The following is a 15,186-nucleotide window of genomic DNA, read 5'->3' as shown; positions in this document are numbered from 1 at the left end:
TTATTGTACACAATTTAGTGAGGTTTTGATGTCTTTAAAATGGTTCTAGTCAGTTTTAAAAAAATTATAAATCAAAAAATTATAAAATTATATTTGCTGTTTGAACCCCAAAAAAAACTAAGATTATACTAATTTTAAAGATTCAAATTTTCTTTTCATTATTAGGTTTTATTTTGCTGTTGAAAGAAAAAAATAGTGCTGATTGCATGTCTACATATCCCGAAAATTTCATGCTTACATTTTGAGTTATAATTTAAGAGTGAAAGCCTACTAGGAGACAAAAGAATTATTCTCGTATGTCGTATGAATCTCGTATGAATTTTTGGAATTAACTCCAAGATTATGAAAATATTTTTAAAGTTTTTATATAAATAAAAAATTTTTAAATTGTGAATGCTACATTATTCTGAATATCTTTTTTGCATTATATTCATCAAGCTCTTTGTATTTAGCGAATTGAGTTATTATACCATGATTAGAAATTGAAACAAAAACGTGGTGTATGCTTTTCAACAAGGGGAGCTATTTGACAACAACTCTAAAGAGGTACCTGACATGTGTACCAAACCCTTTTGCAGCATAAACAAGACCAGTTGGTTATCTTTAAATCATAGTTGATAAAAGTGTTTTTATGTGACCTTTCATGGATGCTTCTAAGTTTTTTTTGATACAGTTTGAAAAATAAGTAGCTGAACAAAAAGTTTTTTTGTAAAAAATAAACAGGCAAGCTATTTAAAAAAAAAAAAAAAAAATGATTTTGATGAAAATGGTTATGATCATTCTAGAAGCAAATTTTTTGTTTTTTAAATTCAAGATTTTAGATAACAAATAAAAAGTTAAATAATTTTCTTGCCACCAACTTAACAAAACATTCAAACTTAACAAATTTTCACCGTTAAACAACAACATTAAATATCTAAACAAAATTTTGAGATCAACATTTTTTCCAAGTTTGTAAATTAGTATGAATAAATTAATTTTTAAGATTAATCACTGTGATGTTTCAGTGTTGAGTTAGGTAACCATTGGCTTTAATGAATTCTGTGAGTTGTTTTGGCATTGATTCAACTGATTTCTTTCTTGTATCTGGATCAATTTTAGTCCAAGCTTCTTGGAACAAGATCTTCAGCTCTACTTTCTTATTGATTAAATTTTGACTTGTCAGTTAACAACAACAAAACTTTCTTTCAGAATCATAACATGGCATGTTTAGATTTTTTTCTATTTCTTAGCAAAAACAAGTCTTTGCTCTTGATGAGTTTTTGAAAGAAAAATACATTTTGTAAAAACAGGAAACTAGCCTGTGTTTTTTAGGCTTCAACTCTAACTATTTTAGTAAATTAATAATGCTTAATACTGAAAATGATGCTTAATGCTGAAACGCCCACTATCTAAAAGCTAGAAAAGTACGCTCTGCATTTTTCGCTAACAACTTTTTTAGTTACATTTCCAGCAACATGTAATATAGCTCCTTTTTTTACAATTAAACACTAAACTATGATAAGGTACATCAAAGAAATCATTGTTGTTTATTAGTGATATTTTATTATCTGACAGCATATAGTTTTTGATAACTGCTGCAATTAATGTAAGACTTTTCTTTGTTTGTATCATCTAAGACATGGAATTTAGCAATTGAGTCTCTGTTTCACAGTAACCATGTCAACTTCTGTACTACTTACAAGAAGCAGTTTTTTGTAAGCTGCAGTAACCTGTTGAACAGTGGTATTGTTATTGAACCTTCTAGATAGGGGAATTGCTTCAAAGAATATTTCCAAATGATCTTGATTAAGCTTGTAGGTAGGTAGGTATTGGAGGTTGGTATTGGAGGTTGGTTTTGGATTATACAAAAGATCAAAAGACACATAGAAATAAGATCAAATATTTACAGCAACTAGTGATAAATTCTTACAAATTCAGCTTATATTTATCAGTTTTATACTGATATATACTGACTGAATTATTATTATCATTATTAAATTTTTATTATTAAATTATTATAATAATTATTAAATATGTAAAAATGTTTGACAAGAAAACAACAAAATGGAACATTAAAGGTAAATTTAAGTTTATTTAAAAATAATTATTTTTATTCATTTTAATTTGTTTTCTTTGTGGGAGTTATCATGTATTAGTTTTTGTTATAGAAAAAAAAGCAGTCATCATGTAGCCTTCACCCTGCAAGCTTTATCTAAAAACTGGTTTCAGTTTTTTGATAAAGTTTATAAATACAGACATCTTTATTTTCAAGAAATCCATTTGCAAATGGGTTTCTTGAAATGAAGATGTCAAATATTCTGACTTAATAATCTTAAGAAATTTTAATAATATTTCATAAATTATAGTTAGAGTACATACTTATGTCTATTTGTATCATAATATCGTATGTTTATATATATATATATATATATATATATATATATATATATATATATATATATATATATATATATATATATATATATATATATAATGTTGAGTGTTTCAAAAATGTTAAAAAAATTTTTTTTTTTTTGCTAAAAGTTTTTGTTTATGAAAAGGTTGTACAAAAAATCAGCTCAATTGCTGAATGTTTAAGGGCCATGCCAATTTATGAACCCCCCTTATTTTTAAGGGGGTTAATGTTATGAAAAAAATTTCATTTCCAAATAGGTAGTGTGATTCATAATCTTTCTCGGGTTCAAATGCCCACAAATGCATGACTTTGTTAATAGTCTTTTTTCATCAAAAACCAAGTTCACAAGTTTCTACAACATTCAAAAGTATTGCCAGCAAACAATTTAGGTGAAAATATTCAGTAAATAATAAAGTAATCAACTAAAATTATCAACATACAAAATGAAGAAATTAAAACTTAAAGAAGCATTAGGTAGTGTCATGAGTTTAAATACTCATTAACATGGTTGCTAAATTGTTAAAAAAAAGCAAAGTCCTTTGAAGCTCACAAAGTCTATGGCTTTGAAATAGAATGTTCATGACTGATTTAGATTTTTGCTGACATTTTTAAAGTATTGTTTTGATCATAAAATTTCAGAAGTTTTTTGTATTTGTGAAATACTAGATACTTTGAATGAGTTTTACTTCCTTTTTTTCAATTTTGAGTGTTTAGCCAAAAATGCAATGTTGCGTAGAGTTTGGAAGGAGATAGTAAACTGCATTAAGATTATGAAATATCAATTTTCAGTTTACCCAAGGTCTAGCTTTTCACTCTAACGTGATTTTGATAAAAGTTTATAATATGGTTATAAACAGAATCAATGATATTTCTGTGACATGGTGTTAAAAGGGCACAAAAATTCAAAATTAATAAATTTGAATTATTGACTTTAGAATAGTGTAAAAAAGGTATTTTGTACAGTCCACAAAAAGCCAATGTTCAGATCTTGAATTTACTGAAATACAGATTCATTAAAGGTCTATGTCCAAATATCATAATTATAACTGAAGAAGGGCTAATGTACTTACTAAAATGAAAAATTAGCAACTTTCTAAAATAAATGAGCTTGAGTCTAAATGTATCATCACAAAACAAAAGTAAAAAGAATTGTTTTACTGCTCTGCGATTGAAAAGTGGAAGAAATCTTTAAACAGATCTGATTGTATCCCATAATGCTAATTACACAAATGTACAGCTTTTATTTGTTTTTTATATTGCTATACAAGCTTCTGCATTTAATCTTTAATCAGGTTTCTTGACATTTTCTAAAAAGTTTACGAGATATAAAAAAATGAGTTATGCAACAAAAAACTCAGTTTTGCAATTCATTGTCCTAGCAATAGTCTAATGGAAAGCTACACACAGTTTTGTATGTATGGCTTTTGATATCTTTATTAAAAATATTGTCAAGCAGAGTGTAAAAGATCCCTAATTCTTAAGACCATATTAAGTAGAAACTCATTCCTTGCACAATTGAGCATCTCTTGGATAATAACTCACCAGACTTAAAAAGACTAATAACAATAACTGTTTCTTCTCACCAGACTTTATGTTGTTTTATAACAAAAATAGTATGGTTTTGTACTTAAGTGAGAAATGGAAGAAATTTAATGCAAAGGCTACTTAAATCTAGTAAAAATAATAATCTAGGAATAACCTAATTTAATTGAAACCTGCAATATAAACCTCACTATTATTCAATCACTTTTTCAGTTATTCTAAAAGGCTTAATGTTACATGAATGTTCTATGCAAAGAGCTAAAAATTTTGAACAATTTCTTTAAAAAAGAAAATTAATCCTGACCTCATTAAACAGTTTTCTAAATAAGTTTGACCTCAGATGGGAAATATCACATGAAATAATGACATTATAAATATTTTCGATTTTAATAAATTTTAGTGAAAACAGTTATGGTCTTTTCAACTCTGCACAAATTTTTAGTGATCATAGATTAGTTTGAAATGTAATGGTAATAATAGACTTACAAGGCATCCACAAGTTATGTTGATATATATTATATATCAACATTATATATTATATATCAATATAAGATTACTGTATATTATATATCAATATTACATTATTACATATTATATATTAACATATTATATACAAGTTGTTAAAAAATGCAATAAATATGACCTGTACCAATAAATATCACCCATTATATTCAGTACAATTGATTGTACTAAATGGACTGACCTTGTAGCGAATGGACCAGCAGTAAATTCATTTTATGTAACAAATAAAAAGTTAAATTATGAACAGCAATGAGGGTATATTGATGTTCCAATATTGAATGATAATATTTTTATCCTTATGAAAAATAACCTGAAATGAATCATGAAAAACTATTATGTTGAACTTGGCTGAGCTTATTAGTCCACTCTTTTGTTATTTTTTTAACGTTTGCGCTTTGCTGTCAATTGTTGATCTTGGACATATTTTGAGCTTGGCTTTGAGTTTTTATAGTTTCTTATGGCATAGACTTTTTTTTTGACACAGTATGTTTGAGGCAATCTAGATTTTCTGACTACAAAAATAAAATAAGTTGAAATAATTATTATAACATCAGACAAAAGTCTCAATCAGGAAGTCAAATATACAATAATCACAAACATATTGGTTTGCGTTATCTGCATTTGTGCATGCTTTATGTGCCCAGCTGGTACACAGCACTTGTACATGCTTTATGTGCCAAGCTGGCACACTGTCTACAATAGTACCACAGTTCATTGTCTCAACCAATATCCCCACATATTGCACACAAGTTATTATTTGATTTCATTTCTCCATAGATATTTAAACGATCTTCAACACCATTATAACTTCTTTTGACATTGATATCATTTATTGTATCAATTTTATTGTTGGCCTCATTATCAAGTGTTAATGATGGGAACTTTAGAAATTTTAAATTTTTTAGGTTTTTTTCTTGCTGTCCTTAGTTTTTTACTTTTAAAATATTTTTGTGTTTCAAAAAGGTTATGTTCTTTTAACTTTAGCTGAAGTTGTTGGTTACAGATTGGCTTCTTGATTGGAGTATCAGTTAGAATGGAAGAAGATAGCTTTTTTGTGAGCACCTTTGCATGTTTCTAAATGAGCTTTTGCAGTAGGATAAGGGCATATACTTTCTACTTCTAGGGAAACACTTGAATTTCTGTTAGCTTTACAATTTCTTTTTATTTATAATGAAACTGGATTGATGTTTGATGCTGAAAAAAAAGTTAGCTAATACTTCCAATTGTTTTTGAAGTCAAAATATTAGAAATATGAAAACCTGAAAAAGCTCTTGAGATTGTGGAGCAGTGGGTGATGAGTGGTTTTATCAACTGCAGCTATAGAAAATATGTATTAAGGAACTGTTGAACTCAGACAACTATTGCCCAGTTGAAAGAGATAATCTTTCATTTACATACAAAACACAAATGCAGGTGGAGATGCTGGAGCATCAAATACCAAAAAATGCAATCCTTTAAATTATGTCTATTTTTACTGAAACTGGATTAATGTTCAGTGCCCCAGAATTGGGTCTGTTTATTGCTACAGAAGCTGAAAATTGATAGCAATTACCTCAGGATTGGGTCTCATTGTTTTTGTTTGTAGCCTGGGATAAAATAAAATCTTCATCCTTCTATCAATCTGGTTGAAATTGATTTATGCCAGATGCTGAAAAGCCACTAATGATGTTAACTGGCGTAGATGCTTTTGTCCAAGCCTTTCCAGAATTTTCTGCTATGTCATAGATTGAGATGAGTTTTTCCTGGATATGCTATTAACCAGTTATCAATTTCATAGTTATAATGATGTTTGAAAAGTCCATAAACTGTTACATCAAGTGGTTGCAGTTTGTGTGATGTATCCAGCAGTTGCAGTTTGTGTGATGTATAGGGTTTGATTGTTGAGACAATGACACTATTCTTTGTTGCTAAGTCAATTGACATGTTATTAATACCATTCTACATATTTCCATGTGTCCATTTTAAAGATTTCTTCTAAGAAATTCCTGGTTCTGTTGGCCAAATAATCTAGATAGATGGTGGAATCAACCTTTAAGGAATAGTTCAATTATTTTATAAAAAATGTTATAAAAAACCCACTTGCCTTTACTGCATTGTACATTATAACCAAGATACCTTGTTTAGCACTTGTAACAGAGCCAACTTGATCCAGGTTATAGTTATTGAATGCTGACAATCGACGATGTTGCCTCTGGTTTTCTTATATGAAGTTCTGGATGATGCTTTAAAAAGGCTCTAAGTCAATCAACACCAGCACATTAATTTGTTTCCCGAGGTTTTGTGCAACCTGGATGTGATTGTGGAAATTTCTTCTGAAGTTTCAGAGCATATTCAAATGTTAGTGCTCTTAGCTTAATAGGACTCAACACATATTCCATTTTTGAAGAAATAAAGCAATATTGAACCAGTTTTGCTTCTTCTACTGAAAATACTTTCATAGAACTATTTGGAATACATTGCAATGTATTTAATCCATCTGGTGATTGCCAAGCTTTTTAATTCTCCTTTTAAGAGTTGAATGTTTGACTTTAAATATCTCAGCAGCTTTTCTTTCAGATAATGTTTTGACAAACATTATCAACTGCTTGGATCATATTGTTTGGATAACCAAGCACCCTTTACTGCTGTTGCTTTTCTCATAATGCTTCTGAAACAAAAGAATAAAAATTGCATATAATTATCATAAAAATTACTTTCTTTTGTTATTTTTTATAACTTATGTGTAATTTAAAATTTAATTTATCTTTTAACATTTTTAGTGATTTAAATTGAATAAATTACTTATGCTTTTTTATGTGTTTTTTTTGTTTTGTCTATTTAGATATATGTTATTATTATGATATCAAGTTATTGATGTTATAAAATAGCCTAGCTACTGGAAAATAACTTAGCTAGAAAAAATTTAATAAGTTATAGTTATACTCTACTTTTTATGAAATAAAAATATTTCAAATGGGGAGTATTTTAAAATAAAACTTATTACCTTACTATGTAGCTTGTATCCTAAAGTTAGCTGCCTTCTAATACGGAAGTTTAATGAAGTTTAATAATGAAGTTTTTTTTAGTATAATTTATTAGTTACACTTTTACAACTTGTTTATATAAACAAAACTCCAGTATTTTTTTTTTGTAAGTAACAAACTGATAAAAGTTTATATAAAAAAATGGGCCGGTCCATTTAGTACAATCAATGGTGGTTCATTCACTACACTTACAAAATCCACATGCTACCCATGTCATTTCAACAGTCTGTGCCTCAGATAACTTTCATTCTGTATATATGTATGTATGTATGTATGTATGTATGTTTGTATGTATGTATGTATGTATGTATGTATGTATGTATGTATGTATGTATGTATGTATGTATGTATGTATGTATGTATGTATGTATGTATGAATGTATGTATGTATGAATGTATGTATGTATGTATGTATGTATGTATGTATGTATGTATGTATGTATGTATGTATGTATGTATGTATGTATGTATGTATGTATGTATTATTAATAATCAGAGTTATCTCCTTTATGAAAAAATTTCGTAAATTGAAAACTCAGAAAAGTTAAAAAATTACATTTGTCATGAAAGAACAGAAAACTTTCATGTGCATGAAAACTTCATAGATCATCAAGAAAGCATGATGGGTGCTTGAAATTTTAATTGGCATGCTGATTACCATATGGATTTTAGAGCTGCTTTTCAAAGTCCCACATACAAAAACTACAAAGTTGTTTTATTTCTGTGGATATCATGTTGATTTCAAAGTTTGTATTTCTGGAAACAGGAGCATCTATACTTTCGCCATGTGGGGTGGTCTCTAATTTTTGAAAAGTTCCGTTCAGTACAAGGTCTATTCAGTACAACTTTCCCCTATATATCAATATTATGTAAAATGTATATATTATAAGTATTATAAATTTTATATAAAATGTTGGAACAACGTAGTGTTACTCTACACTGCTGATTTACTTTAACTAAAAAAGAAAAAGAAATAGTTATAAATTATTTATCCAAAAAATAAATTGTTTATACTCACATTTTTTTGTTATAAAAAATTTATTTTCAAAAATTTCAAAAATCAGTTAAAAAGCATAAATGTTTTAGTGTTAAATGCAGGAAAAACTTTTTTTGATTAAATTTTGATTTTTTTTTAATTATAAAATTAAAAATGTATCAATAAAGATTTTTCCTGCATTTTTAAACCTAACTTTACAATTGCATAATTGTCCACTTTAACAATTGCATAATTGTCAAAAATTAAATATTATTTTATGAAAAAAAAATTAAGGCTTCAAATAAAATATGTTTATCATAAAATCAAAACAGAACTCTTTTTAAAATAATTTAGCATTTAGTAATTTTTAAGTAATCAAGAATCTATCATCTACTGACATCACAGCAGAGTAATTTAAACTTAATGTTTTGTTTGAAATAAAAATTTAAAGAAATTATTATTTAGTTTAATAATCTTCATTCACATAATTTTAGGTGTTTGACTGCCGTCATGTAACTAATGCGCAGCAAATGTTCGAGTGTTGTCTCCAACACATTCAGTTTGCAACCAATAATGGAAAGATTAGGTAAGTTACATAAACTTATCTTTTTGTTTTGTAATAAAATCTTGTTATTCTGATTACTCATTAGTATGGATAAGTTGTGAATTTTAACATTTTAAATCATTACAAATTTTTTGAAGATATATTTACTTACATGACTTGTATGTATGTATGTATGTATGTATGTATGTATGTATGTATGTATGTATGTATGTATGTATGTATGTATGTATGTATGTATGTATGTAATATAAATATGTTACATAAACTTATCTTTTTGTTTTGAATATTTTCAATAGTGCAATTTTTTTTTATAAATTCCACATTTTTTTAAATTTCACATGCAGTTAACAATTATATGCAGTCACTAAGTTATTTAACGTAATAAATAAGTTATATACATAAAAATAATTGATTAACAAAAATAGTTTTTAACATTAGATTGAGAAATCAGTCATTTCATTTTGGAGGGTCAGAGATTTTCAATCAACATAACTTGGCAGTAAAAAATTTAAGATTTCTATAGGAATCTATAAATTTAGTAAATGATAAAATTCAGTTATAGTAATTTACTTGCAAAAATAAACAAATTTAATTTTCGATTTCAGATCTGCAATTTCAATATTCCCACCACGCAAACAAAAAAACTCAGATTTTAGAATATGGAACACACAACTGATAAGATATGCTGGTTACCTGCAGTCTGATGGAACGGTCATCGGAGATCCAGCTAATATTGAAGTAACACAAGTTAGAGAATGTTTTTTTTTGTTTTTTTTTGTCATTTTAACAAATGTTCATGTGATATTGAGCATTATTTCTTGCAAAATTTGCTTTCATATTTGTTATGTCATTGTGTTGTTTAAAAGAGCATTTTAAAAAAATCACCAAGGAAAAAAAAGGCTTAGGATTATGCTTTTAACTGTTTCAATGCTGCGGTGCGTACATCCAAGGTTAGTTAAGTTCAAATTAAAGATATTGAAAATGATATTTTATGCTGTTTCTGATATCCTTTTCACAATTAGACAATTTTTAGCTACTCTAAATCATCCAAAAAGAGTTCATCTTATCATATTAAAAGTTATTATAAGCTACAGTATAAAATTGCAATGATTTTGTTAAAATATAAACAGTTTTACAAAATTAGCTAACCTAAAAAACTGCCACCTACATAGGGTAAAAGTAGAGGTGCTTCTGTGTCCTGAAATACAAATTTTGAAATCAATCTGTGGCAATTGCAGAAATAATTTTTAACAAGAGAAAATGTTTACATAAACAAAATGTAAAACAGAAGATTTTTAAGAAGATTTTTAATTTTAAGAAGATTTTTTTTGTACATTTTGAACAAGAGAATTGATTTGCTTTTTTTCCCAGAATTATTTGTAAATCATTGAAAATAAAGTTCTCATGAATCAGTTTTCTCAGAACAGTTATTGAACTAGCAAGACAAATGGATTATAAAACATTTAAAACCTCAGCAGGAAAGCATGATGGATGCTTGAAATTTTATGCATATAAAGGCATGTCCATTGGCAATAAAAAACAACTTATTTTAACAGGCATGCTGATTACCATATGGATTTTAGAGCTGATTTTCAAAGTTCTATATACAAAAGCTACAATGTTGTTTTATTTCTGTGGATATTGGGTTGATTTCAAAGTTTGTATTTCTGGAAACAGGAGCATCTATACTTTCACCATGTCTGGTGACAGTATAGATGCTCCTCAGCTCAAAATTCACTATTCTAAAAATTCATAACAGTGTTCTTTTGCAAGGACTAAGTTTGTTTAATTAAATGTAATTTATTTTAATTAAATATAATTTATTTTAATTGAATATAATTTATTTTAATTGAATATAATTTATTTTATTTAAAAAAAAGAATATGTAATCACCCTAACATATGCAATCTAAAATAAAATTTTTATCTTTCAAGTAAACTTCATTTTTTTCCTTTTTTTTTTTTTTTTTTGGGTTGATTTTCTATATTTAATCTTTTTACAATTACTTTATTGATTATAATATAAGTGAGAGATATAAAAAAAATAGTCATTAAATATTACTAAATTTGTTAAAAGGAACTCTTGTGGCTATTTTCTTTGTGGTTGATAAATGCAAATTTTTCTAACTTTGCAAACCACAAAAAAAGCAGCTTTCAAACTTGTTTTTTTGATTTTTCTAGAAATCTTTTAATGTTTTTAATTTTATGCAATTGAACTTTAAACAAAATCATGCTTAAAAAGAAAGAAAGGAAGAAAATTAGTCTGACATGAAAGATGAAAATAAGTCTGATATATGATATGATTTTAAGTCAGAGACATAATTTATTAAAGTCATAAATTATGTCTCTAGTTTAACATTAAGAATATTATTTCTTTACTTTCGTAAACCAGTTTTGTTTGATCAGTTTCACAATTTAATCTTCTTTATATGAAAAATGGGACAACATGAAAATAATTTTTAGCATTCATACCTGATTAAGCTCAGATTGTCAGAGTATAAAAGTTGCTTGTTTTTACAAACTGTTCTTGTTTTAGTCTCGTTTCTCATTTCTGAACATTTTTTCTTACTATTACTTTTTTTTTTATATACAAAAGAATTGTTTTTTAAAAACAATTTAAATCAATTTATCTTTTTTTTTTTTGTCTTGTACTCAGGTGGCACAGCATCTTGGATGGGTTGGTAAAGGAACCATGTTTGATGTGCTTCCATTAATTATACAAGCAAATGGAGGACAACCAGAGATATTTGAAATTCCAAAAGAATATGTCCTTGAAGTAGATATAAAACATCCAAAGTACATTTTTACTTTTTTAACAAAAAGCTGTTGATGATTTTGACATGCTCTTTTACAATTTTTTAAAAAAGTTTTTAACTAATTGTAAACTATATTTTAATGAATAAATATTATTTGTGTTATGAATTATACTATTAATGTAATTATATCAATAGTAATTAGCTGTAAATTTCACTTTTTAAATTTTTTTGTAGAATCTACTAAATTTTGACACTATAGGTTTCATGAATTAAATCAACTGAATTTACGTTGGTATGCGGTACCTATAGTTTGTAATATGGCTTTGGACTGTGGTGGTTTAAGATTCACAGCTGCACCATTTAATGGATGGTAAGTAATGGTCATTATAAATAACTTATCTCAATGGATATGATCTAAGATTTAGCCTTATTTATTTTTTTCCCACAATTTTCTTTACAAATAATCATATAAACCTCTTTTTTTTTAATAAAGTGTTTTCTTATTCAGGGCAAGTTTTTTTATTCAGATCTAGTCCCCCTATTTGCTCTAAAGCAAATAGGGGGACTAGATCTGAATAAAAAAGTATTTATCTTGTATAAGAAAAAAAACTTTTGTTTTAAAAATATCTTTAAAAAAAACAAAAAAACAAAATTAAATTTGACAATTTTATAATTAAGATGCTAATCTCTAAATATTAGTGCCAAAATTGATCTTTAAATATGAAAAGATGAAATCATGCGATGCTGATTTTTTTACATAAGTAAAATTTAATATTATGAAAACTCTTCTAACTTAAATAATTTGTTTTTTGTTTGCTTTTCAGGTACATGAGCACAGAAATTAGTGTAAGAAACTTTGGAGACAAAAACCGATATAACCTTTTGAAGGTTTATTAATTTTTTTAAATTATGAACTCTTAGTTTTACAACTGATTGATTTTGATTATCAGATCTTTGATCATCAAGTCTTAAATTAGGTCTTTTTTTGTAGCACAAGAGTTTAGCAGCGAACTCCGTGTATTTTTTTGTAGTATAAGAGTTTTGCATTAAATCCCTTTTCAAAACTATAAAATGGAAATCAAAATTTTCATTTATAGTTTTGAAAAGATTAACAAGTATAAATATTTTATTATTATTATTATTATTTTTTTAAATTAAAGAAAGTCGCTCGTTTATTGGGTTTTGACACATCTTTGCGCACTTCTTTATGGAAAGACCGAGCCCTCATTGAGTTAACAGAGGCAACATTGCACAGTTATCAGGTACCCATATGTTTTTAATCACAGAAAAAGTATTTCATCAAAATTGCTAACTGCGTTTCTTCCTCAAAATAATTTTAACAATCGTTCTTAATCTAAAACTTTATGTTGGTTAAAAATATTTAAAGAAATTCAACACAGTGAAAGTATAAAGTAATAGCACTTCCTGGCAATTGTTTGAAATCATTTTCATTTAATGGCTTTTTAACTAAATGTTTACAAAAATAGTAAAGAAGCATTTTCAAACAAACAAATATAGAACCAGGTTTTAATTTTTTTTATTATTATTATTTAGGAAGCAGGAGTGACTATGGTTGATCACCAAAGTACAGCAGAATCATTTATTAGACATTTTCAAAAAGAGGTTTTTTTAGATTTAAAAATAATTAACTGTCTCATTTTTATTAACCAAAACACAAGTTCTTAAAACACAAGTGTGTGGAGCAGTTGAGCGTAAATACAGCTTTCAACATGCAAAGGGTTTTTTTTTTGAGAAAGAAAAAAACTTTTATTTGTAACTTCAAAATAAATTCTTCTGCATCATTAAAAAAAAAAACAATGCAACATTAATGAAGATAACGGATTATTGATTGATTTTCATTTAGCAAATTTGTTGTTTTTCTTTTTTGGCCACAGTGTTTTATCTTATTAAAATCCATATTGATTATTTTTGGGTTCATCTCCTGAACATTAGAACAAATTACGTGGTGGTTGTCCTTCAGACTGGGTTTGGATAGTCCCACCTATATCTGGATCAACATGCCCTGTTTTTCATCAGGTATAAAAATTGTTCCAAGATTTGTTTTAAAAAAGTTTTTTTTTTCTTATTCATATTTTTACTTTTTCTTTTACACTATGTTTTCTAGGAAATGTTAAATTACAAGTTAAAACCTGGTTATGACTACCAAGTAAATCCGTGTAAAAATTTCATAAAACCTCTAAGTCAGTTAGAAATCCATAGCAATCAGCATTCTGAACAAGTTACTTCTACCATAGATCACATAAATTTAAAAAACATGGCCAAGCATAACGTAACCATTCTGTTTGCTAGTGAGACTGGTAGAGCAGAGACATTTGCAAATAATTTAAGAAAACTATTTTGCAACACCTTTAACTCGAATGTTGTATGTATGGACCAGTATAAGCATGAAGATTTGAAAAAAGAAAGATGTATCTTGGTAGTAGCAAGTACTTCTGGGAATGGTGAAGCTCCTGAAAATGGTGAAGTATGATAAAACTTCTTATAAATTGAAGAATTTTTTTTTTTTTTAAAGTAGTACTGTAATTGATGATTTAAAAAAAAAACACTTTCTTTGAAGGGATAACCATTTTGTTATAATATTATTTTTGTTCATCTTAAAGCTCGTTTTGAATTACAAAAGCTCATAAGCAGAACTTCTGGGTTAGAAATTCACTATCTAATCTGTCTGTCTTGCAGTATTTCACATTAAAGTGGCTATCATTAAGTTGTATTATTGTATTACACTATTTTGAAGATGACATAGTATCAGGAATGGTTGTATGATTTGTTTTAACATAAATATTTTTTTTATTCAGGAATTCAGCAAGTTCCTCCATGAAAAAGTGCATCAATCAAGCAGGTAAATTGTCAATTAAAAGTAATGATTATGAATCAAGTTAAAATTTTTAATTTTTTTAAAAAAATTATTACTCTTTCTACTTAGAGTAGTTGGTCTCTGCTTTTCCATATTTGGTCTTGGATCAAGAGCCTATACTAATTTCTGTGCGTTTGCAAATTTAATTGAAAAATTGTTGAATCTTCTTGGTGGTAAACAGTTTTATCCTATTGGCTATGGCGATGAACGTAATGGTCAAGAAGAAGCATTTAAAAATTGGTCCAAAGGTTGCTTTAAGGTATAAGCTTTGATTAATTGCTCTCATAAGAAGTAAAGAAACTTTTGAATAATAATGATAACTAATGTCAAGAAACAAATGTTTAAAAATGTTGTAATAGTATTCTTTTGTAAGTTTCGGAATAACCCTTTTGAACAGGCCGTGTGCAAACTTTTCTCTGAATCTGATGTCGATCTCCCAAAATTTGATTTAAAAAGTTCGATTGAAGATGTACAGATCATTGAACATGAAAATGTCAAAGAAACAACGTTGCAAAAAGGTAAAAATATTT

The 15,186-nt window shown here is 27.1% G+C and overlaps 1 protein-coding gene and 1 pseudogene across 12 annotated transcripts in view; one reads left to right on the top strand and one right to left on the bottom strand.

Moving 5' to 3' along the window:
• Positions 1-15,186, top strand: part of LOC145190661 (nitric oxide synthase, inducible-like) — a 40,996-nt gene that overhangs the window by 19,171 nt on the left and 6,639 nt on the right. For 6 of the 12 annotated variants that reach the window (XR_016453156.1, XR_016453157.1, XM_090089781.1 and 3 more), the window contains exons 5-16: positions 8,956-9,047; positions 9,632-9,773; positions 11,682-11,821; positions 12,041-12,151; positions 12,606-12,669; positions 12,942-13,043; positions 13,336-13,404; positions 13,735-13,818; positions 13,907-14,266; positions 14,598-14,641; positions 14,726-14,915; positions 15,054-15,174. Coding sequence is in view for 5 of the 12 variants with exons in the window: in XM_090089781.1 (XP_089945907.1) it covers positions 8,956-9,047; positions 9,632-9,773; positions 11,682-11,821; positions 12,041-12,151; positions 12,606-12,669; positions 12,942-13,043; positions 13,336-13,404; positions 13,735-13,818; positions 13,907-14,266; positions 14,598-14,641; positions 14,726-14,915; positions 15,054-15,174 (1,519 nt within the window). In the remaining 7 variants the exon portion in view is untranslated. Of the gene's footprint in view, positions 1-192; positions 295-452; positions 547-8,955; positions 9,048-9,631; positions 9,774-11,681; positions 11,822-12,040; positions 12,152-12,605; positions 12,670-12,941; positions 13,044-13,335; positions 13,405-13,734; positions 13,819-13,906; positions 14,267-14,402; positions 14,443-14,597; positions 14,642-14,725; positions 14,916-15,053; positions 15,175-15,186 lie in introns of those variants that run through there. The other 6 variants (XR_016453159.1, XR_016453160.1, XM_090089782.1 and 3 more) reach the window with 5 other exon arrangements.
• LOC149886549 (uncharacterized) lies at positions 5,095-6,840 on the bottom strand (annotated as a pseudogene).

The sequence above is a fragment of the Hydra viridissima genome, unplaced genomic scaffold, assembly GCF_058129835.1.
Source record: "Hydra viridissima isolate aposymbiotic clone 2 unplaced genomic scaffold, HvirCarnegie_v1 scaffold_6, whole genome shotgun sequence".
Lineage (NCBI taxonomy): Eukaryota > Metazoa > Cnidaria > Hydrozoa > Anthoathecata > Hydridae > Hydra > Hydra viridissima.
The sequence above is the reverse complement of the archived record's forward strand: the minus strand, read 5'-3'. Positions and strand labels throughout refer to the sequence as shown.